This window comes from Ammospiza caudacuta, chromosome 3 (assembly GCF_027887145.1).
Source record: "Ammospiza caudacuta isolate bAmmCau1 chromosome 3, bAmmCau1.pri, whole genome shotgun sequence".
Taxonomy (NCBI): Eukaryota; Metazoa; Chordata; class Aves; order Passeriformes; family Passerellidae; genus Ammospiza; species Ammospiza caudacuta.
Window position 1 is genome coordinate 39,754,757 of NC_080595.1, and position 24,673 is coordinate 39,779,429.

At 36.2% G+C, this 24,673-nt stretch overlaps 1 protein-coding gene across 3 annotated transcripts in view; it reads left to right on the plus strand.

The window, feature by feature from the left end:
- TTC27 (tetratricopeptide repeat domain 27) overlaps positions 1 to 24,673 on the plus strand; it is a 112,065-nt gene that overhangs the window by 69,078 nt on the left and 18,314 nt on the right. For 2 of the 3 annotated variants that reach the window (XM_058802118.1, XM_058802120.1), the window contains 4 exons: positions 11,219 to 11,314; positions 13,640 to 13,762; positions 18,787 to 19,014; positions 23,559 to 23,657. In XM_058802118.1, the coding sequence (XP_058658101.1) occupies positions 11,219 to 11,314; positions 13,640 to 13,762; positions 18,787 to 19,014; positions 23,559 to 23,657 (546 nt within the window). The remainder of the gene's footprint in view (positions 1 to 11,218; positions 11,315 to 13,639; positions 13,763 to 18,786; positions 19,015 to 23,558; positions 23,658 to 24,673) is intronic. The other variant, XM_058802119.1, reaches the window with a different exon arrangement.

Sequence of the window (24,673 nt, forward strand, 5' to 3'; positions counted from 1 at the left end):
TACTTAATGTGGTGACTGCTGTGGTTTCTAAATGTTTGGAGATAGACAGTTTGGAGAATCTAGTATGTAAAGAATCAATTGATTGGAGAGACAGACTTTGCAATAGTATGTGTTTGGTGTAGCTTCTAACCAGAGAACTGATTTTTCTGGCCTAATTCAACTCATTTAGTTCCTCTTATGGCTTTAGTTATGAATTGAGGAATATATTTGGATTCTGAACTTTCCAAACTGATTTCATGATGATCGATTCAAATAATCACTGGGACTGGTGTATGGAGAGTTTTATAATCACAGAATCATGAAATATGCTGAGTTGGAAGGGACCCACAAGGATCATCAGGTCCCACTCCTGGCCATGCACAGAACAATCCCCAAGAGTCACACCATGTGCCCAACAGCATTGTGCAGATGCTTCTTGAACTCTGCCAGGCTTGGTGCCGAGACCACTTCCCTGGAGGGCCCAGTCTGGTGTCCAGAGTATATGATATGATAATGATTCTTTTCAATATTTCCATTTACTTTTGCAGTTACCCAGTTTTTTTATAGTATTGGTTTCTGACTGAATATTGTAAATGATGGCACTGTGGTTTTGTGGTAAGACTGAGGCATTTTGACAAATATGGAGATGTTTTTGTAAGCAATATGACCTTCCATGCCAGAACTGGATTTTTAAATGACATAAATATTTTTGTTTGTAGCTGTTATGCACGTTGCTGTGCTATACCTGCCCATTTTTCCAGATGCAGATCTGGGAAAACATTGAAGTTGCCTAGAAATAGAAACGTGTAGTAAATGATTGTACCACAGAACACTTCTGCTTTCTTTCTGTTTTCCCCTATGTGAAATGCACACGAGCCGAGGTCGTTAATAATGTTGCAGGTTCAGATACTTAAAAGGTCAAAAATGCCAAATTATAGTGCCATCTTTAACTATTTCAGGAGCTCCCAAGCTCCACTTTGCCTTTTCTCTGGTGTGAAATCCGCCTTATTTCCTCAGTCTCTCAATTAAGGCTGAGGGTTGAATGAATGACCAGAAGCCCAGCAGGCTCCTGGGCTCCTGTTCTTCTCTCCCCTAGAAAAAAATGGTATCAGCAAGTAGGTGGTGGTGGCAGCTGCTGGTGAAAGAGTTCATTTGTCCTTCAGTACTCTCCCTCTGGCTCAGGGACAGTATCTTAGTATACTTAGAGTATCTCAAGTAAAACAGGGTTAGCTGAAAGCAAAGTGCTGAAGTGTTCCTTTGGCAGCAGCATGATACCCCTTCCTGCAGATCTGCAAGAAAATTGCCTCCAGTGCAGGAGTGGTACCATTAGGACTTGCAGCTGATGGTCCTCAAGCAATTGAAGGCTGTTAACAGAGTTAAAGGATGTACATGTTATCCTGGCTGTCCCTTAGTGTCTATAGTACATGGTTTTGGTGGACAAGGTTTTTGGGATGGTCAGTCCAGGGAAGTAGCAGAAGATTGTCTGTTGTCTTGTCTCTGTCGATCAACCAGTTTGGTGTGAGTGACCAGCACAGACCATAAAACTTTGTCCAGCTGACTGAAAATTTTTCATTTGGGCTGGTTTTTTTGATTGGTTGTATGCCAAACTGGCTATATGATTGTGGAAAGAACTGTGGTTTTGTGGATTCCTCCTTCTTTAATAAAGAGCTGAGTCTTCAGGGGAGCTTGATATACTTTTATTTGAATATGTCATACAATCAGGCATGGAACATTTAATGCATTTAGAATGTTTTTATTTTCACTGGAAATTGAACTGATTTCAAACCTGTTGTTACTGAAGATGTTTATTTTTTTCTTTGGTGAGTAGATCAATGACTAACAGAGATTGATAGGGAGTTTGTTTGTTTTTCCCTGATGTATGGAGAGCTCTCCAGGAACATGTGAAGAACTGGATTGGATGTCTTTCAAGAAAATACATTTATTGAAAACAGATTTCTTTACGTGTGATTGCTTTCTTTTGGTATAGCTAAAGTTTAAATGCTTTGCCCGTGTGTCATATTTCTAATGTACTTACCATCATACACTGTATGGTTTCTGGGTCAGGCTCAGCTACTGGAAGAATGTTTATTTCCTGCCAAGTAGTTTTTCAACAGAAACTACTGGGTATTAGTCAAGGGTTCATTGTATAGGGCAGTTATTCTTAGGAAAAATTTCTTCTTGTAAGGAGTGAAAACAATGGGTGTCCCAAGATGTTATCTGAGATATTGTGGCTGGATTCAGGAAAAAAGAGACTGAACTTGTTTGTCTTTTCCCTTTATACTCCTGTCCCCTTCACCAAATGAGTAAAGATGTTCTTGAAGTTTTCAAATGCATGAAAATAGTTGAAAAACACGTAACAGCAAAAGAGCACTTTGCAGTTGAAAAACCCCCATGAAAAATTGACTCTATTACTGAAAAAAGAGCTGCTGGCAATTAAAGGAGCAGAATTTTTGTGATTTCAGGTTATGGATATCTAGATAAGACTAGACATGATTTTATTTCCTTTTCCCAGGTATCTTAGTAGCATGAGAGAATTATGCTTGATGTGACTGCACCAAAACCAAATGTGCTTGCACCAAAACAGTTACGTGAATACATGGCATTTTGTTTTGTGCTGTGTTTTTTTCTTTGATATTTCTTTTGTATAATGGAATACCATCCAGTCTCTGCCCTAGGTAGTAAGCTGTAAATGTTTGCATGCTTGCAATTAGTGACAAGTCTTAAGTACTTTTTCTCTGGAATTCTTTTTTTTATTTAAAGTATTTGTTGTTTCAGAAATGACTATCTAATTCTGAATTTATTTTTTTTTGCCATGCATAAAGGTTTCTTTTGAATATTTATTCCTATTATATTTACTTATGCTTTTTATTAAAGCTTGAGTGAGGCTTTTTTTGCTATTTACAGATACTTTGACTTTTTTAAAAATTGCTTGTGTATATATACATTATGGCATAAGTTCCTATCTGCAAAATGCAAATGTGTGCCCTGTGGTAGGTAAACCCAAGTCTACCAGCAACAGAAAAGGTACATGTTATTTCTGATAGATTAGTCTTTGTAAGCAGGGTGTTCCAGTTGGAATACAGGATAGATCAAATGGGTCATAGTTATGAAAGTTGATGACTATACCCAAGCTAACAATTATATAATGCATAGAAAAATTATTAAAGGGTTTAGATTGACTATCCCCTTCCCTTCTTGGCTTTTCTGAGGAGGAACTGGATCTCTCAAAGAATATGTCTGTTATATATTACAAAACACAAATGTTTGATGTAACTTACTCTCTATAACAATTTATTGTAATGCCTGATGGGGCTGGGGAGGAAAGATTGCACCAACACAGAGGCGTCTGGTGCAAGAACAGTCAGACCTTTATTAAAGGCTATAAGCAAGATCCTTGGCGCAAAATTGACACAACCTTTGTTTTAAAAATATAATTTATTTGCTTATGCTTTTAAAGGGAATAACAACTTTAAATGCACCAAACTTGAACCGTGTTAGGAAATTATCTAGTTGTAATCTGTCTTGGAGAGAATACTGCATTATTCTCAGGTTCAACTTGAATGCTGACAGTGAGATCAAACCTGTGTGCAAATGCCACAGAGAAAACTGTCCTGAAAAAGCCTGTGTTAGCAGTCCTCTCAGCCTAAAAACTTTAGGTTTTTCAGTATTTGGTGAGGAGTTGTTGGTGCCAAGCAGTTTCTTTGACTGTTTAGTGGGGAGAAGAAAAAGGGAGATAGAGAAGAATCCATGTTCCTTGTGTGTCCTCGGTACTATTGCTACTTCTAGCCTTGAGAAGTAAAGCATCTTAACTGAAGAATTCATCAAAGTTAGCTACTAGAGCATTGCTTTGGGGTGGACAGTGCTGAATCCAGCACCAGCAGACCTCCTGTTTTAAGAGATCAGAGAGATTTCTCCATTGACTCTGTGGTGGGAGGGAAAAATAAGCAAAGTATTAGTTGGGGATTAGTCTGCTGTTTAACAAGGGATTACTCTAATTTGAGAGAATATGCATAGAAAATTTTTGTTTTCATTTCAGTTTAAGGAAATCAGCATTTTTTCCTTCTGTGTGTAAAGCTGCTAGAAACTGGGTCCATTTTCCATTCGTGGTTCCAGGAGTAACCTGGGTCAGTGAACGTTGTGTTTTCTGTCAGAGTAATGACTACATACGATCAAGAAGTTTTTACCCAAGCATTGAACAAAGTGGGTAAAACACTGCTTTTAATGCAAACAGACTTAGGTTTGAAAAGTCTTCTACTTGAATGTTTCACTTATTTTTGTTTCAAGTTGCATTATCTTGTTAGTAGTTTTTCTCTGTGAAGCATCCTGAAATCTTGTCAGTTTCTGTGTTCCAGACACCCTGTACACTTTTATTTGCCATACAAAGTAGGCAGTCAGTGCTATACAAAATGGTAAAGTTAGTTTTCATAAATTTTAGAGCAGTTTTTAGTTCCTGGGGAGCAATGTGATACACAGTCCTAGTTGGTTTAAATAAACACACCAATTGAGGTAAATCCTAACAAGCAGTAATTTGATTGGAAAAATGACTGAGAGGATGAATTTGCAAAATAAGCAAAAACATGAGTCTTCAAGGCTACAAGATTTTAATGAAACTTAGACTTGTATTTTAATGAGGTGTAAAAAAGAGGCAATATTTTTCTGCTTTTAAGCATTTAACTTTTGCAGAGTTCTCACAGAACGTTTTTATCCTCCTGAGAATGTGAATAATGTGAAATCTCCAGTAAGTAGTGGTCTTCAGCTTGGCATCTTTGCACAGAGTAAGAAGTGGTCTGTTTAAGCTTCAATGATTTACAAATTACAATTTACAATAGTGATCGTTGTCATAAATTTTCCTCAAGTATCTAGTGTCAAAATTCCACTTTGAAAATTAGATAAATGAGTGGAAGGATTCTTCTTGATGTTGAAATGCATCCTTGCTTAATGGTTTTTTCTGTGTGTTTTGATGCCTTAGTTCTTAACTATTCAGAGATGGTTTCATTGTTTAACAGAAATATATAATTGTGAGCTCTATGAGCTTTTTCAAGGATAGCTTGTTATTTCCTTAAAGTCATTTTAGTTTCCAAGCAACAAAGTTCAGTCTGAACTGTCAAAATGCTGTTTTGAATAATGGTTGAATATAAAACCCAATGAACTGGTTTTGAATCTATTCTTCTAGTGATAAAATTGGCAATCAATGAAGTAATCACTATTTTGTCATAATCTCTGTAATGAAGTTTGGACCAGGCCAGAAATTACTATCTCCCATTTAGCAAAACTTTACTGCATTGTTATATGAAAGCATTTAATAGTTTTATCATTTCTGGCGTTGCTTCACTGGTAGTTTACATGTGACCGTTGGATTTTAGAAGGCTGCATATGTCTCAGTTTGTCCTGGTGGTCTTGGTTTCAGGTGCTCTTGGGTTGACAAAGAGCTGTTGAATTAAGTGTGTTGTTTGAAATGTAAATGTGGTGTTTAATGTTTTTTTTTAAAGTAAGATTATCAAAGGAGTGTAACTCAGGATTTAATTACATATCCACAAGGTACTAAAATAGTTATAGTACTAGCAAAGATTGGAATACCCAATACATATTTCAGAGGAAAGAAATGTAAAAATTCTGCATATTTAATTATCTCTACTTATCACCTGTTTTCTAATAGGCATACAGTTTCCGACTTTTAGACACTGGTTATGTATACGTTCTTCAGGAAGAATGAAGGTTTTGTTCGTACTTTTCTGTGTTTATGAATTATTTTGTACACTGTTGTGGAACAAGGTTGCAACAGTTACTGTTGTAATACATCCCTAATTAACTTGGACTTTAGTTCTTTCTTCTGCAGCGTTTTTCAGACTTCATTGTTAGAAAATGTAACTTGGCAGAAGACAACTTGCAAAATAATAAAGCCAATAAATGTTTTGAAACATCAAGAATTATGTAGATTTTTCTATTAAACAAGTATTTTAATATCAGTGCCTCAAAAAAAAAATAGCATTTAGAATCAAGTCTTAAAAAGTGTGAAAGTTTGAATTAATTTATCAATGAATCTTTTAAAGTTTTATAGAAGTCTGTACGTATTACAGGATCCACAAGAACTTAATGTTCCATAAGCTTAAAAAAATTCCCACTTAATAGAAACTGTCTGTGAGACAAACTTCTGTGGAAGGAAATCAAAGGAGCTTTTTGATGATAAATTTTCCTGTTCATTCATAATTTTTGAAGTAAGCTTATGAATAAAATAAAAACTATGTACTTCCACAACCAGTGTTACACATATAGTTGCTGTTATTTTTGCAAAGCTTTCCTCTACTTTGTTTTTGAGTAAATAACGTAGGTGAGCTCAGTTCAGTTTGAGCAGTACACCTGCTAAGTTCTCAGGAACCATAGAATGGGTGAGATAGCAGGTTTATTTTCCCTACAGATGTATTTTTACCTTTTTCCCCCCTTTGTCTCCAAACACCTTTCTTGCAAGCAGCTGAACAATTCCAGCTATGTGTTGGTGCCCTGAGGCACCTCTGTGCCTGACACAAAGCCATGACCCACCAAGCAGTCCTGCGGCTGGTGTCCATACTTTGATACTTTAATAGGTGTGTAAATAGCTATGGGAACAGTTAGAATACAAGAGCTGGACAGTTGTGACACCAGCTTGCTGCTTATACGTCATCCAGAGGTAATGTACAGAAATGGAAGAAGCACAAGGAAAATGGAAGTGATTTTATAGGCAGAGCGTGGAGAGGTCAAGGTGATTTGTGGGATTTTCAGGAGTCTTCAGGCTTGGGAGAAATTGAAGAAAAAGAACCCTAGAATTACAAGAATTTAATGAAAAGTCTGTCTGGGGTTTCTGTGTTAGAAAAGACCGAAAGGCATTTTCCATTCATTGAATCAAGCTAAATCTGTCAAATATGGTAAAAACATGTGAGAAGCAGGCAGCTTTGACATGCTAGAGAAGGGTAAAAGCAGGACAAGATAATGCCACAGACACCATGTCAGCTGGGATTAGGTGATGGATTAACACAGTGGTTTATGGCTGGTGTGAGCATTCATGTAGGGAGGACTTCATGGGTGGACCATCACCACTGGAGTCCCAGAGGTATTAACTAGGGATTGATTCTGGCAGCTTGACAAGATTTCTAGACTGAGAAGCAGAAAAAAGTCTAGAAAAAAAACTTATCTAATCTTTCTGTTTATAAAATCATAAATAAAGAGAAATATCAAGGGTACCAGGATAAATCAAAGTGTATGAGGAAATAAAAGAAGGATGGAGATAGCAGCACTGGTCAATGCACAGCACATGGTCAGGTAATAACGTGGTAAAGACTAGCATTTTAAAATAGGTGTGGTTGGTTGAAAACAGCTGGATGCCTGGTTAGCAGTAGGACAAGGCAGGAAAACAATAAACAAGCTATGATGATTAACACTGTCTGTGAAGCAAGCTGTCGCATGGGGGAAGGAAATCGAGTGGAACAGTTGTGACTGGAACACTAAAACTGGAAAATGCTTGTTGGAAAAGATAGGTAAAGGAAAAAGTGATGCAGCCACACTGTTACTGATAGGAAAACTTGGGAAGAAGTGAGATCAAATCGCATGGATAAAATGGAGGTTTTATTTGGGCCAGCAATGTTAAATTTGGATAGAAGTAGTTGTATCTTCAATGTTTTTGAGATGGGAGATCCAGATGGAATTAGGTAGTTGCTGCACAAGCAAGGTGCTATGCTGTTTCCAGTAAGTTTTTGACAAGTATTAAATATTCTGCTCTCTTCAAAAGATAGGAATTTGGGGGTTTTTTGTTTGGCTGTGGGGGGATTTTTCCCTTAAGTAAGCTTGCATCAGGACATCCTTCAGGTGAAATAGATGGGAAAAAATGTTTACATATAGTTAGTATTACATGTGAGGGGTATTTTTAAAGCAGGTAAACTATTTAATCTGGAAAGAAATTAAGAATAGAAAGAAACATGTGAAATCGCCATTTATTTACCTTAGATGCAAAAAGCAATCTAAGGATTATATTTTAACTAAAAGAACAATCTCTGGGAGAGGGATTTCAGACCAGTTGGATGAATAACAAATTTAAAAACTGTACTGTAATAGGTTGAGAAATCAAACAGCATAATGTTGTGGGAAAATGACAACTCAGAAACTGCAAGGCTGTAATAGTATTTCCAGAGATTAAGCACAGAGATAAGGTCTGGCTAAAAAGAAAAAAAAAAGTTCTAACTCAGTCAGCTGCTGACGATAAGGATGGTAAAACATGCGGAGGGGATGAAGAGATTGAAATTGGGTCAGGCTCAAAGATCAAAGCTGATATTTTATCTTGAAGACCTTAGTGGTGTTACACATATGTTGAACATAGAAGCAAAGCAAGAATATACAATTGAATGAACATACAAAAATTATGTGCAAGGTGGGGAAGTCCTTTACAAGCTCCATATACTTCAGTTGTGGATAATTACCAGCTGAGATTGATTGGAAAAGTGATTAGACTGAGATTGATAAGTAATTAAAGCCCTACTGTGATCATTTCAAATTAGCATGGTAAGCTTGTCCCAAACAGGCAGTCTACTGAACTGCTTCATCTCAGAGCAGACGCTGGAGCATGTGGTGGGGAAACACATTGTAGTTTCTAGAGCTGTCTTTTCCTGTGTTCATGTGGCAATGGTGTAGTCTTTGCTCATGATATAGAATTCCATCAAAACTATCTGGTTTTGTTGTGTCCAGACTGGATTATTGTGTCTCTGTATTGTGGTTTTTGACTTTAGAACTCACTGCTGTGACAGTTTAAGCCTTGGGAAGAGGGTGTGTTACATGGTGGGGGAGCAAGCTGTTAATGTTTTTAAATGTTGCCTGTGGTAGAACTTATATAATTTAGAATTGTGAATTTTAATTGGCTTCTGCTCTGTTTCTAAGTAAAAACTTGCAAGGCAGCAATCTGAGTCTCGAGTTAAACTAAGTCACAAAATCTTATATCTGACTGTGTTGCAAGTATTCTGTGTTTACATACTTTTTTTATTACAGTGTATTTATGTTGAAGGTTATTAATGAAAATGTCTGCTCACTTGATAGTGCTCACTTGTTGAATTTATTGATTTATTGTTCTATGATCTCATATCTGTTAGATATTAGCTGTGCAATAATGGTAGAATTCTCATTTTCTTGCCATTATACAGCCCAAATGTTATTTCTTCAAGCATTATTGAGAAACACGGAATTCAAAATTTGAGTAACTTATTTTCTATACTTCAATAGTAGGCAGAATTGTCAAAGCTAATTTTTTCAATGTATTAAAGAGTACATTAACCACAGATTTTTAGGACTTCTAAATTCATTGCTCTTTACTCTTCCTAAGGAATGTATAATATTCAGAAATTCTACCTTCATTTTCAGTTTTCTTAGAACTCCAAACAGAGTACAGTACTGGTTTTGGGAAGGGAGAGAATTCTGCTTGTTAACAATCATACTCTCTTCTAACACATGACTTACATTTGGTTTTTCTGCTTGAGAAGTATAGAAAGATATGGCCACACATTTTAAAATAAAATATGTTGTTCTGAAAAAATGTTTTTCTTTGTATTTCTTTTGTATTTGTATTTCTGTTGGAACGGTAGAAAATAGAAAAGGGGAAGACAAAAAGTTAAAAAAAAACCCCAGAACTATTTTGATTCAATTAGAATATTTCTTGCCTTTCATTTCCTGTACTCCTCAAAAAAATTATTTTGCAGGACATATTTAGGAGTTTCCTGCTTTTCTAAGGCCTAGAGCAATTGTTGGTTTTAAATTTTTCAACTGTATTTTACTACATTGTTTAGTCTCATAAAATGGATACCCAAGGAATTGGACAATTTTTTTGTTTAATTTTTGTTGCAACAGAGTATAGAAAAATGTGCTTCTGCATTGCATTAGAACACTTCAGCAGAACTAAAACAGAGAAATGTAATGTATTATACAGCTTGTATTCAAATAACTTCTAAAATTAAATGATATTACTTTAAAAGTTTTATTTTAATCTAACTCTTTTGGTTTGCCTGAAACTGTGTAAAGAATGCAATTTTATTAGTGTGTCGTTTTCCTTACTGCAAAAATACAGCTCAGCCATTTGCTTGGCATAGGCTTCTGGATAATCTGTAGGAATAGGCCTCTGGAGATAATTTTATGAAAAAGAATGTGAATTAGATGAAATATGTGAAATATTAGTATTTAAAATTAGGAGGTTAAGCATCAATTTAGACCGTAAATTATTGCTCCATGTTGTGATTTATTTTCTTATTAAAAGAATGAAGCCGCTTAGTAAATCCCATTAACATCAATAACAGTTACAAGATGATTAGCAGTTTGAATCACAGAACTGATTTTATGCAGCTGTCAGTGGCATTATTGATATCAACAGTTTGGTTTAGAAAGAGAGGGAAAGAAGTGATCCTATCAATTTTTTCCTTTACCTTGGTAAATCTTTGCATTCATTTTCAGAAAGCTGAGAAAATTCTGACCTGTGTAGCACCACGTGTAAGTCTTTGAGTTACTAAAGAGAGTTTGATAGGTGAATCATGTGAACACAAGTAACTTAATATTCCCTTATTTATACACTGTCCTTGAATTTGCTACTTGATGGTGACTGACATTTGAAGAGTGTTTCTCCCTTACCTTAAAATTTCTAATCACCTTTCTGGCTATAGCCTCCTTTATTATTGTGGGGTTTTTGCTATTGAATTTTGATTTAAGTAACTTGGTAGTGGATTTTCAGAGAAAAAAATAGTGGTGCAGTTTTTCTCTGTGAAAGTTGCCATTCTCTTTCAAAGGGCTTCAGAAGAAAATATTTCAACAATCCAAAGCTCCACCAAAAGAAAGAAAATAGCCTGAATTTAATTGTATGCCAAGTCACAATAATTTATTCTGTATTAGAACTGTTTCCAAAACCATGGTCCACTTTAATATGTTTGTCTTTCTTTTTTAAACAAGAAATGTCATGCCTAAAGCACATCAATTCTGTCTTAGGGGAAAACTAGCTTAAGAACTGAAATGCATTAGGCAGAGTCACTACAATAGTTGATGCAGTTTGACTCTGCAAGTGTTTACTTGGGATTTTAAATTTTTAAATTACTTGGGATTCTTATTCCTGGTATTGATTATAGTTGATTATAATTTCTCCAGTATGTCAAAAATGCCTAGAATTCTGAATACTTTGAATTTATGGGGGGTTTAGGTTGATTAAATCTGAGTAAATACTAAATCAGGATATACTCTGCATTTACAGGCACTTGCAGACCAGTTTGAAAATACAAATACATCGGTGTCTGAACGCATGAAGATTTTCTACTGTTGTCAGGTGCCTCCACATTGGGCCATACAGGTGTGAAACAATCCCATTTCAGTCTTTACTTAAGAGTCAGTGGTGGTTATCTTTGTTGCTGCATCACCCCAAAGTCAAATGAGTGTGATGCGACTTTGAGTTGAAACTCTGTAGAAATAAAGACATAACCAAACATAGACAACCAAACATACACCAGGTATTCCTGGAGAGAAGTGAAGCTCTACAGTGCTCTGCTTTCAGATGTCTTCTTCTGACAAGCACAGGGGTCATTGCTTTTTAGTGCAATTCTTCTTTACTTTCCTTTGTCCTGCAGTACAAAGTAGACTAAAACTTGCAAACTTCAACTTCTCAACACTTGAGACAAGAAGTGGTATAAGATTAAAAGACTTTACTTGTTAAGTCTATGTTGATGTTTTCCTGAGCTTCTCCATCACTTCTTTAGCACTGTTATTACTGTGTGTGATTAGCTCCAAAGACAATTAAAAGACATCACCTAACTCTGCATATCAGTGATGTAACTCTTTAAAATTGCTGGTGACAGGCTATATTTTATTTCCTATTAAAATAAACTTGCCATTGTCTTACCTTTTATTACTGATTTATTTATGCTGCTGTTACTGCATCTTTCTTGTCTTCTAAAGTGCACTTTGGGAAGTTATCATGGTGAAATCAGACAGGTTGGGCGTCAATAGTACACTGAAGAACTTGACCTGAGAAAGCTGTTCTTTTGAGATAGTCCCCTCTTTTACCAGTACTGACAGGATTTTTTTATACCCATAACTACACTGTTAATCTTCATTTTCTAGAACAGAAATCTACACACTAAAGTCTTATCTGATGATGCTATATTTAACAAACTCAAGAAAATTGTTAACATTGCATACCTCCAAAGGTATTCATGTTGGTTTACTTTTAATGGTGTTTTATTCCTTTTTGATTTCTAATCTCACTGGATGTTGTTTTAAGCAATCATATCTTCTCCGAGCATTCTCAGGATTTTCTACATAACCTTTTCACAGGCACAGGCACTTGCAATATAACCATCAAATATGGCTTTCATTTCCAGTTGTCAGTGGCATTTTCAATCCAAGTTTTCTAAGCCAAAGATAGAAATGCTAAAATAAGGATTTATAATGAAAGATGACTCAATCTTCTAGTCATACTAATGAAGACGCATTGCATATATAAATTTTACCAAATATAACTGAGCAAATTTAATTAAGCATTAATGAGATTTAGTTTTAGACAATGACAAAACTTTTTTCCTAAGTGATTAATATCAAGCTAACAAAGAGGTTTTCAGAGTTTGTTACATATTTATATCAAAGAATTGTAGCCAGATGTAATTTTTTTTTTTTACTACTGGTCTGTTCCCCTCTAGTAACTCCTTGGATTTGCAACAGATACTGAACCCAAACCAATAAAGATAGATTCATAATATATGTAGAGAATTTCAGGGAGTCCATTCAAAATCACAAAGTCCCCTGCAGAGGTTAACTGTGTGGTGCATAAGTAGCTGACCATACACAGAATGCTCCCATTTATTTTTCAAACCTATTTATCTGTCACACATAGTGCATGTTACCCTTATTTCAAAGGTTAAAACCCATTTGCAGTTCTAATCTTCTCTTAAAAAATAAAGACCAAAGATGACTTTTCAAAGTCATGGAAACATACCATGTTTGTTTTTGAATTGAAGGCATTACTCATTTATTTTCATTAGTACACTGAAATAATAGCTGAATTTGAAATAACAAAGAGGCTGACTGAACTGTGAGGAAGACTCAGCTAGGGAGTTGAACCTAAACTCAAATTCAGTATTGGTTTATGTAAAAACCGACACCCTTTGGCAGTGGCTGTTTGGGACAGTGATTTCTCACAGCTACTGGACAGAATTGTATCAGAGCCTTTCTCTCCATCTTTGTTTCTCCACAGGTGCAGATTACTGTGACAAAGCATTGCTAGAAGGGGCTTTAATTCCCGTCTTTGGCCTCTGTTTCCCACTCGGCATTCCCAACTTCCTGCTGCAGCTGCTCTCCAGCCACATGGGCCTCATTTAAGGGCTGGAAATTCATCTCTGTCAATTCATTCTTGCCATGTCCATTTCTATTTTTGCATTATATTGTTAAATTGTTCAAAGCACAACAATTTTTATTCAGTTGGTGGGGGGGGTTTGAGGTATATACACTGTTTGAGGCTCCAACCTGAGAGCCTCAGGTTGAATAATTCTCCTGAGAGCCTCAGGAGAATAATTCTGTATTATCTGTCTGCTTCTTGTTGATGTCAGAAATGCCTCTAACATCTTTTTAAATTGTGTCAGCATTATTTGCTACTTTCAGTACCTGGAATTTCTTATCTTTGCAGCGCCAGCTTGCAAGCTTACTCTTTGAACTGGGATGCACCAGCTCTGCCTTACAAATATTCGAGGAGCTGGAAATGTGGGAAGATGCAGTAATCTGCTATGAAAGAGCAGGACAACATGGAAAGGTAAGAAAAATGTTTCATGTAGCTGAGATCCCATCTTGAAACAGCATCTGAAAGGTGAAGGACTGTCTGGCAAAACACTAATGACACTCATTTCTACAGTGGGGAGTCATCAAAGGAAAATCTGCTAGGAAAAATAGACACATAAGAGCTTGTCATAACTTGTGAATGCTAAAAGAATTAAGTTGGAGTAATAGCCACATGAAATAGAAGTTGGTAAATAAGAAGCAACTTGAGATGCAAAGAAGATTGTGATAGCAATACTTGAAAATATTCAAGGATAATTGAATTAACTACTTTGGATAAACAGCAGTGTGGGCACTTCAGGAAAGTTGTAGCAGTCATTCATGATGGAGTCTTGAAACTTTGTCTGGAGGAGATATTAATTTTCTTTCCCACTTGATTTCAAACTATTAGCTGTAGTTTTTAAAACACTTTAAATAGAGTAACATCAGTGTTTGATATATGTAATTGCTTAATGTTAACATATTCAAATTACAGAATCAAACACTTGAGACAAGAAGTGGTATAAGATTAAAAGACTTGTTAAGTCTGTGTTGATGTTTTCCTGAGCTTCTCCATCACTTCTTTAGCACTGTTACTACTGTGTGTGATTAGCTCCAAAGACAATTAAAAGCCATCACCTAACTCTGCATATCAGTGACATGACTCCTTAAAATTGCTGGTAACAGGCTTTATTAGCCTTCCTATTGTTGATTATTTTGCTTTTACTGTTAGAGCAATGGTAGGAAGATTTTGGAAAATCATGCCTGGAAGCAATGCCTACTTGTATTTAACTTTAACTGCGTTCTCTTTTGGATGCAAACTCTCACACAGGCTCTATCAGGAACTTAGGCTATCAAGCAGTGTTTTCAGAATTTATATAGAATTTATATAGGTATTCAGAAATGTATATAGATATTCAGAAATATCCAATTTCAGACAAAAATAAGGTTTTTTCTTTCTTTCCCTTCCTTTCCCTCTGTTTGGTGTATGGTAGCATTAAATGTATGGATGTACATGTGTCTTTACGATACCACAAGCACAAAGACTGTGCTCTGATATAATTTAAGCTTAATGGAGATACATAATTTCAATTGATAGAAAAAAAACAGAATGCCTTATACTTACATGGTTTTTTTCCTAATAGTCATGCACCAAAGCCTAGATTTTGTTCATTATAAACTGACAGATATGCCTTGCTGGCAAATTCTGTGCCACATTATGCATGCCTTGGGGATAGCACGCTAATATCACAGTCTTCTCAGTAAAGTGGAGAAATAGAGGTCAGTATTTTCCATTTCCTGGAAAAGCATTCTGTCCTAGTTACATTCACAAACTGCCCTTAGGGAGTTATGAAAATGGCACTCAGAGAATAGGACAGGATATCTGACACAGGAAACTGCTTAGAAATGCTTTCAGAATGAGGGATTGTGCTGTGCTTTGAAAAAGAGAAAATGCTGTGTAAGTATGAAATAACAGAATTGCTGGAAGAAAGCTAGTTTTGGACCAAAAAAGACAGAAAATTAGAAACATGTAGCTGTGCACCGAGGGGAATGAATATCTGTGCTCTTTATTGCAAAGTGTTCAGAGTGTGAACTGCTCATATTTACCAAAAGTGTTTTGATGTTCTTAAACCTGGTAGTTATTTTTGTAGAAATGCACAAAAATCTACTGGAGTAGTATGTTGGCCACTAGATGTTCAGATCATTAATGGGCTTAGCATATATCTGTGCAAAAGAACAAAATCTTTTTAATAAACTTCTGAATGTTTTTCATTCCGAAATGCTTTTATATAGAAAACCAGAATTTAAGTCCTGAAAAATTTAATTAAACTGCTAAATATCATCAATACCAATGTGATGAGTACTTACACATTAAAGTAAGCTTCCTCCTGTTTTGGTATTACCTGCTGATAAGGAAACAGAGCATGTAGATAAGGCCATGTGAAGCTCCACGTTGTGCTGTTAGAAAATGTATAATTCATTTGGTTATAACAGGGCCATCATGTAGCAGTACAAGTTTTGCAGAGTAAGATGTCACTAACATTTAGCAAACTTTGTTGAGGATTTGTTACTGTTACTAGATATGGCTCTAGATTCATTTGTTTTATAACCTGAACAAAAGTAGTAGAAACTAATATTATTGCATGAGTCAACAGAAAAGTAAGAGTGGAAGCAATGTTCAAAATGGCACATAAGAAGGAGAAAAAAACTAATATAAAACCTGAATGCACAGTATATTGATAGTTGTTGTGAAGTGTAGCCTGTTTAATTCCCATACCACTGATAGTAGCTAGAAGGCAAGATAAGAACCTAAATCTTTCTTGTGTTTAAATCAACTGACTTTGGAGATTAGTATTGAATTCCATCCACTCTGGTGCAGACTGTCCTGTGAAAAACCAGTGTTGTTATAAATGCACCTGATTCAGTCAGTGAGGATTATGCAGCTTCTTTTTTTTTAGAGTTATATTTTAATTGATAATTTTCATATTATATCTTTCTAAATTTAGTTATAACTTTTAGTTATAAACACACTTATTCATAATTAGTATCCCTTTAATGAGTAAGAATAAATGTCTAGTGGCTGCATTTCTTTTACTTATGTTACATGCACTGTTGAAAGATATTTTTTGATAATATTTGTTATTAAGGAAATATTTTTTTTTGCAGAAGCAGGGTTCCTAGCAAAGATTAAATTGGATTTTTTGAAAACATTTTACCACAAGGTTAGGAGAAAGGATTTTTCTTTCTTTTTTCCACCCCCAAAAATCCTAAACAAAATGAGAAATCCAGTTTTAGAGTTTTATCTGGTTTTGTAGAAGGCAAATATTTTGATAACACAGGGGTTTTCTTTTAGTTTGATCTTTGTACTAGCCTTTAAATATTTAAGTAATAAAAATATTTGCAACATGCCAGAGAGGTGATCAGATAGCTAATCAGATGAAGAAAAAGTCAGACCTCTGCTTATTTAATTCTCTGTTGTATCTATGTGCTGAAGTATTTATGTTGGCAATGAATTCTTGTAAGCTTAGACCAGAACATGATGTTTTTATGCTCTTAAATGTGAAGCACCATTAGTGAGTGGTTGTCTTTCCAGTCTAGGCACTGCCACATGATAGCAATCTGAGCTTGGCAGTGCCCTGCAGAGGAAGTGGTGAAGATGCATCTTGCAGTGCACTTTTCACCTCGTATCTCCTCATAGAGCAACATTTCCATCTTGTTTTTCAATGTGAATGGGAAAAAAAACCCACCTTATCTTTTGGTGTCTAATGTGGGTACTGCAAAAAATCAGCTCTCTCTGCTCTAGAAGAGAAAAATCCTCTGTAATGTCTGTTATTAATATGCTATAGCAGCTAATGGAAGCAGTTAAGAGGAAGTAAACTGCACTTTATCAAATCCCTGGAAGCCAGGCTGAATGGGGCTTGGATTAACCTGGTCTCATGGAAAGTGTCCCTGTTCATGGCAAGGGGGCTGCAATTAGATGATACTCAAATTCCCTTCCAAACTAAACCACTCTAGGATTCTGTAAGTACAGACTTCTGGTTAGGCAAGATTTTTCTACTACTTTGGCTGGGCTAATTCTAAATGTTAAATAATAGTTTCTTTGGCTTTTTTTAGAGAGCTGCTTCACAGGCACTTAAACACTTGCCATCAAGTTATTTTCCTAATAATTTGCCACCAATTTTCTTTCTAATGGAATTCTATTTTTGCTAATTTTAATACTCTTCTAGCAATCTAAACTTTTCTTCACACTTGTGCTCTTCAAATATTTGTAGACTTTACTGTTACTTGACAAAAATAATAGAAAGAATGAGGCGCTAAAATTGCTATGCATTAAATATTTCAAAACAAGGTAAACCAAGCATTTTTCTAAAGGTGATTTTCATATCGGTTTGATGAATTCTACTGATTGGAGTAAAAAATTTCGCTTCTCTAAAGATCATCTGAAGGTCAAAGATAGCAAATCTTACGCAAGAAAAGCAATCGTAATTTAGATGCAGAGATGATAGCAGGTTTCCTTTTAGGTAAAGGAGTTATGGTAGAAGAATGACTGGAGTTGCAATGTTGAACTTCAATTCTGTGGCAGACAGTGTTGGATCTTTCTTGGTATAGATGGTTCAAGTAGATCTTTTCTAAGAGAAAAATTACACTGATCTGCATTGTGTATGTTGCATTTTTGCAGTGAGGGACTGAGGTAAGAGTTCCATCTGAACAACAGATCATCTGTCCAGTGTATTTATCTTTTCAAAGAGCCACAGAAAGCAGACTATCTCGTGTTTAAAAGTGAAACAATAATTTTGTTGTTAGAGCAAAGATAGTGGCCCTGAGAAAAATAGCTGTTGAAAGTTTCTTACAGCCCATAATAGATGTCTGAAAGACACAGCCTGTGTCTTCTTTTTCATAAAGCTGTATATATTTCAAATATATTTTATTTCAAAGATTTAGATAAGTTTAGAATTTATGCATCTTACATAAAAGCATGGCATATCTACAGCCAAGAGTATGAGAGTCAATGTGAGACATAAAAGAATGGAAATCATTATTTTCAGAAAAGAGCAGTTTGAGAAAAGGGAAGGAAAGTCGTTGCAGGAGTACTTACTCTGACATGTAAAAAAATGATAAACTTCTAGAATTGCAGATACTTTGTTGCTGTGAATTAGGTGTAGGTTTGATGTCGAGGACTGGTATTTGTTCTTGGGACAGAATGCATAGCTAAGATGTAAAGAAAGGTGTAAGCTCTTTCTTGTTTTTATGGTTTAATTTTCCTTGGCGTGTTAAACCAAAAGCCACCATATTATGTTGAAGTGTTTCTTAAACATCAATTTGGAGCCAGATTCTTTCTAGACTTTATCTTTGGTGCTGTGTTGGCTAAAGATACCGTTTCCTCGCTTGTCATACTTCTTAATCTTCAGCTGATAAAGATTAAGATGATTGCAAGGTGCTAAAGCAGTGTTTGTTCAGGCAGGTAATTAACTGAAAACAAATTGTCTCATTATGTGTTGATTTCTCTTTGCTCTTTAACAGGCAGAAGAAATACTCAGGCGGGAGTTGGAGAAGAAGGAAACCCCAGGATTGTATTGTTTGCTTGGTGATGTTCTCAAGGACCACCAGTATTACGACAAGGCCTGGGAGCTTTCCAGGCACCGCAGCGCCCGCGCCCAGCGCTCCAAAGGCCTCCTGCATCTCCGCAACCGGGAATTCAGGGAGTGTGTGCAGTGCTTTGAACGTTCAGTGCAGATCAACCCTATGCAGGTTGGGAAATTATGCACATACAGCTTTGGTTTTAGTTTGTATGTTCAGTTTTGGATGATGACAGTTCTTTAAAAGACAGTTCTGGGCAGTTACCAAAATAAGAGTTTATTACTATTCTTAGCAAAATTTTCACCATGTACTTGGAAGACTGGCTAAAAATGGTAGTATGAAATGAAGACATCCTTTTGCATCCAGGTCTTTGCATGCAGATAAATCTGTGCCTGTAGAGCTCTTTCAAAGAAATTTCAAAGAGATGAAGCCACTGCAAATTAATAATTACCATGAAATAAATTATGAACAAATCATAAAGCAAAACAGTTATAAGAGGAATGCAGATTTAAATGAAAGTTTCCCTTCACCCTCTCTGAGTTTGCCCTGGCTTTGAGACAAATTCTCATCTCTTTATTTCACAGAAATGTTTTTCGTGTGTTCCAGTCTGTCTTATTATGGAGTCACTGAGAAGCACTGTGTTATGCTTGTGATGACAGTAGCTTTTAGTACAACAATGCAACAAAATTGAAACCACAGTGGAAAGAGTTCTCTTGATGAGGCTGGTTTCTCTTGCTGATCTTTGCAAGCTATTCTGCAGACAACTTTTGTAATCTTGTTTCAGTTTCTCAGCCACTAGATCCCATCCCAGTAAGGTTCACCCTGTGGAAGGTCTTCAGAAGTTAAAAAAGCTTTGTGGTTGTTTATGTGTATAAATTGTGCTCCTCATAGCCATTTCTAGGTCCATGCAAAAGCAGGGTATTTCTCCTTCTGTTCTTTGCCCCTCAAAGAGCACTGCTGAAGCTGCTGTTTTAAGTTCCATGTCACTAACTGGACATTTGCTTTAGAAAAAATTTTAAATGCCTCCAGCCTTTCAAGTAATTTTCATGAAGCTTTTGTATTTCCCTGACGTATTTTATTCCAATAAATCAGAGTCTTATTCAGATGAACTCCAGATAACTTATAAACATCTTTAGAATAGAAAGTAAAATGAACAAAAATGTCAGCAAAATATATGTTACTCAGATAGGAATTTTATTTAGATCTAGAGGACTTCCAGATAATAAAGGGCTTCAGGAGATGGCCTAGAGGGCTCAAAACTGAGAAATATTCTGCTGAAATGCTTTTTTATTTTGTATCCTTTTCAAAGGAAGTTTAGAATGAAAGGAAATCCAAGAAAAATAGGCCTGTCCATATAGGAAAGTGAACATTTCCTCCTCTTGTTGCTTAGGGAAGCTCTTTTTAAGATTCAGTTGAATTGTTTCAAACAAAGAGATTGAGCAGCTAGATAGTGCAGATTGACATAACCGTCTCCTAAATTCTGTCTGTATTCTGTGACTGCAGAAATGAATTGTTTCCTATTCTAGAGCATCTTGTGGATCAAAAGTGGAGTGGAAATTGATTCTAAATTCAAGAACTTTACCACAAGGAAAATAAGAATTAATTAACTTATTAACTTGTTCCCAGAATTGTGTATAATTTATCAGGTAAACAAAGACTCCCTGTTACAAAAAATGGTAAATTTTTTGTGGTTATTAGAAACTTTCTGAAGGAAGAGATTTTTAGACTGCACCAAGTGATTCCCCAAAATATGTAATGGATAAAATCATTCTCTCTCAACCCTCCTTGAATCTTGTGTACTTTTTAGCCAGCCGGTCAAGTGTGCTTGAGATCTTTGAGCTATATAAGCCAATCTCTCTATCAGTCTTTGGGCAATCCACAAAGAAATGAAAACCTTGCAGTTCACATATACCTGAAACTTGTGTTCATTAGCACTGCTGCTCACAGAATTGCTTGTTCTAGTACACAGACACATTTCTGTTAAGGACAGACACACTTCCCTTCTACTTTTACTGTGAGCATCTTGCAAGGCTTGACAAACAATTCCAGAGGTCAAAGAGCTCACACAGTCGGTTCTCAGTGGTGAAAGCCTGTGCAGTTCAGAAATGCGACTGTGCTACTATGGCTCATTAGATTTATAAGACATGCAGTGACTGTTTTTCCTCTCAGCCTTTACAGAAGCACTGTTTAACTTGTATCCTGAGCTGTAAAGTTGGAACTAACCTTCAATTTCATACTTGATTGCTGCAGTCTCTGCCCCCACTTTTCCTGTCCAGAAGTTACTAACCTAAAAAGAATATAAAGGGGAGTTAATGAGATAGCAGCCATGTGGGAGTGCTGGTGGACAAAAGAGCCTTAAAAAATTGGATTGACTGTATGGTTATTTACTATTAGGATTGCCCTCTGAAATTTGAGTAACATAATTTTCGCTTCATGTGGAGTTTCTTCCTTGACTGATGAGTTTATGAATCATGGAAGTGACAGGTGTACAATGCTGAAAAGTAGGTTTTCATGTTTGCCCAGGCCAAATGTAGTTGCTCATTCCATCTTCACCTATTTATCCACATGCTCCAGGGATGGGCCATCCACTTACACCCTCATAAGCAAAAGTTTGTTAATTTCTTTTCTCAGTATTGTGAAGACCCACCATGCTGCCAGGTCTGACAAAGATCAATGTCATGTGTTTGTGTTCTGGGATCTAAGGTTTGAAGCAGATTAACTATAAATTTTATAGCAGTTAAGTTAGAAGCAGATACAAGTTGAGTTTTAGAGACAGGAAAATGAGTTTAAAGTGGAGAGAACTGTAAGAATGTTTGCTACACCTTGCAATTAGTCTGTAGAGGTAAAAGCTGCTTGTGTATGAGCCAACAGTGTTATCTTCAACCGTGTAAAATCCCTGATTTGAAAAAAAATTTTAAGGTAATGTTTCTGTGTTTAAATATTTGTTATGATTTCCTCAAGAGAACCTGAATTATCAGTTAGTTGCTTTAGAACTTGTACCCAAAACACAAGAGAATATAAATATTAAACAGACACCTCAAGAAGTAATATGGTGTTGTGCAATACGGAGTTAATGTAACCTGTTTTTCCATCTTCTTCTTCCCCACCTCTTTCCCTTTCAAAAAAACTTCCCAAGAAAAACTGGGATTTTTTTTGACCTTGTCATATAGAATGGAGAAATGGCTGAATTTATTGCAGTGGAGTAGTAGAACCTGGACTGATTTTGCAACACCTTATAAAATGTCCTGTTTTGTTTTCACTGCATTCATTTAAAAAGCATAATGCTCTCAGAAAATGTTCTGTTAATGTATTTAGGGTTTAATAATTTTCTGAATAACGAAACTTTTATACAAGGTAATACTGGTTAGCTTGCAGCTCTTTGAGAATTAACCATGTGGCAAATCACGAACTTGCTGTTAAAGAGCTATGAAAATTTATTTTGCTGTAATTTATGCCATTTTCTGATACTATTTAGAGTAGAACAGACTATTTCAACTGGAAGGGACCTACAATGATCACCTGGTCCAACTGCTGACCAGTTCAGGGCTGACCAAGTTAAAGCACATTTTTAAAGGCATTGACCACATGCCTGTTGAACACTTGACAGCCTTGGGGCATCAGCCACCTCTAGGAAGATTTGTTCCACTGCCTAACCACCCTCTAGGTAAAGAAATGCTTCCTAATGTCCAGACTAAACCTCCCCTAGTGTAGCTTTGTACCATTCCCATGCATGTTACCACTGGACAGCAGTTCTGTTTGAGCCAGCAGTGAGCCCTGGCAGCCAAGAGGGCAGCAAATCCTGGGATGCATCAAACACAGCACAACCAGCAGGTCAAAAGGAGAGACTATCCTGCTATCTGCTGTTCTCAATTGAGTGCTGTGTGGAGTTCTGAGCCCCACAGTTTCAGAAAGATGTGAAGGTCCTTGAAAGCATCCAAAGGAAGTCTACAAAGCTGGAAGAAGGGCTGATTGGAAGGAACATCCTGAGAGGAGCAGGCTTGTCTAATTTGGAGAAAAGGAAGTTGAGACATGACCTCATTGTTCTCTACAGGTCCCTGAGAAGGGGAATGGAGAAGGGAGATGCTGAGTTCTCCTCCATTATTATCATTATTGATGAGAGACATTTGGTTGTAACAAGTAAAGACTTTAAATGCGAGATTACTGAACTGGTCAAGTTCTGTTCTCTGTGCAAAGCGTTAAGTACATTTCTATCTCTAAACATTGTGATAGAAACTTGAGAAGGTCGATGTTCTGACAAGAGAAGGAACTGTAATTTTGAACTGTTCCTGTTTGGTCATTTGAGATGTTTGTTGTAAAATGTGATTATCTTGAAAAACATTTCCTAGTGTATCATTTGACCTAATTGTAATAGTATAAAGTGAATGTGGATTTTTCACAAATAAAAGCAAAATATGCAGACCTCTAAGTAGCTATCACTTTGTTCTGTAAATGAAAATGGACTGTTAAAGAGCGCTTCACAAATGGTCAAGTGATCTTCATGCAGTCAACACCTTTGCTTATCCATATTTATTAAAACTTTGAACCTAAAGTTTTTCTCTAATCAGCGTACAGGATACTGTTTTTTCCAGCACAATACTGTCATAGGTGAAGATGGGTAAAAATCAACAAGAGTTGTGTGTTCTCCCAGGGCAAATGATTTCTCTTCTGCTGAAATATCCATGTATGTAGGTAACCGTTAATTTTTTTCTCTCCAGCTAGGTGTATGGTTTTCCTTGGGCTGTGCATACATTGCTTTGGAAGGCTACGAAGGTGCTGCCAAAGCATTTCAGCGCTGTGTCACATTGGAACCAGATGTATGTACTTTTGAACAAACTCTTCCGATGGTTTATCTAAAAGCAGCAAGGATGTTTTCATTATAAACAAGCAAAGCAATAATGAAAAACTTGTTTAAACCTTAGCCCTTTGAATAAATGAAGCTTCTTCATGAAGGATATATTTTTGTTGTAAGGCATCATAGAATACTTACCCAGTACTAACTTTGTCCAAGTCGGTGTGTGAATGTTAAAATATATTTGAAAAAATCTTTTATGCTTGCACACATCGCTAAAACAGACAAATGGGAATGACTAAATTGTGAGGAGAGATAAAAAGAGATAAAACAAAAATTATATTAAAATATTTAGTCCTCTAAGTAATCAAATTCTCCTGAAAAAAAGTCAGGTTTACATGTGGCAAGTGAATTTGTAACTGTGTATTTCAGGAGCACAGGGAGAATGGAGCTCAGCCGTTTTTTCAGGATGCAGGGCATGCATGTGTACAGTGCTGTCGTTTGAATGTGCACTGAGACAGTGAAGGTGCCAGCTGAATTACCTGAGAAATACACTGACAGTTCTTTTGCCAGAAGGCCTGACTGTCAGCTTGTTGCTTGCTTAGAGTTAATGCCATCTACTCAATAGAAACTGTTGTTATTCATTCTTTTCTCTTGGAGAAAAGAATGAGAAAGCAATGAGAGGTGACAGAGTATTCTTTTTTCTTTATTATAAAATGCAGTAACTTCCTTAGGGGAAAAATGTACAGACAGACATCAATGGAATTCTTACTTTATATATTGTTTTTTTGTTGTTGTTCAGTGCAGTAAATTTACTTCCAAGTAGATATTAAAACTGGGTTCACTTATCTCTCATGGGCCTGTATTTAATTGTATTCATATGACGAAGCCAGCTGACTTCTCAATGGGTTAAATGGTGGGGTTTTTATAAGTAAAAGGTGCTGGACTGGCTCTCAGTTGGAGGCAAAACCTGTCTTTATACGTCTGCAGCTGGAGCCATGTAGTGATCATTTTCATGAGTTAAGTCTAAGAAAGGTTTCC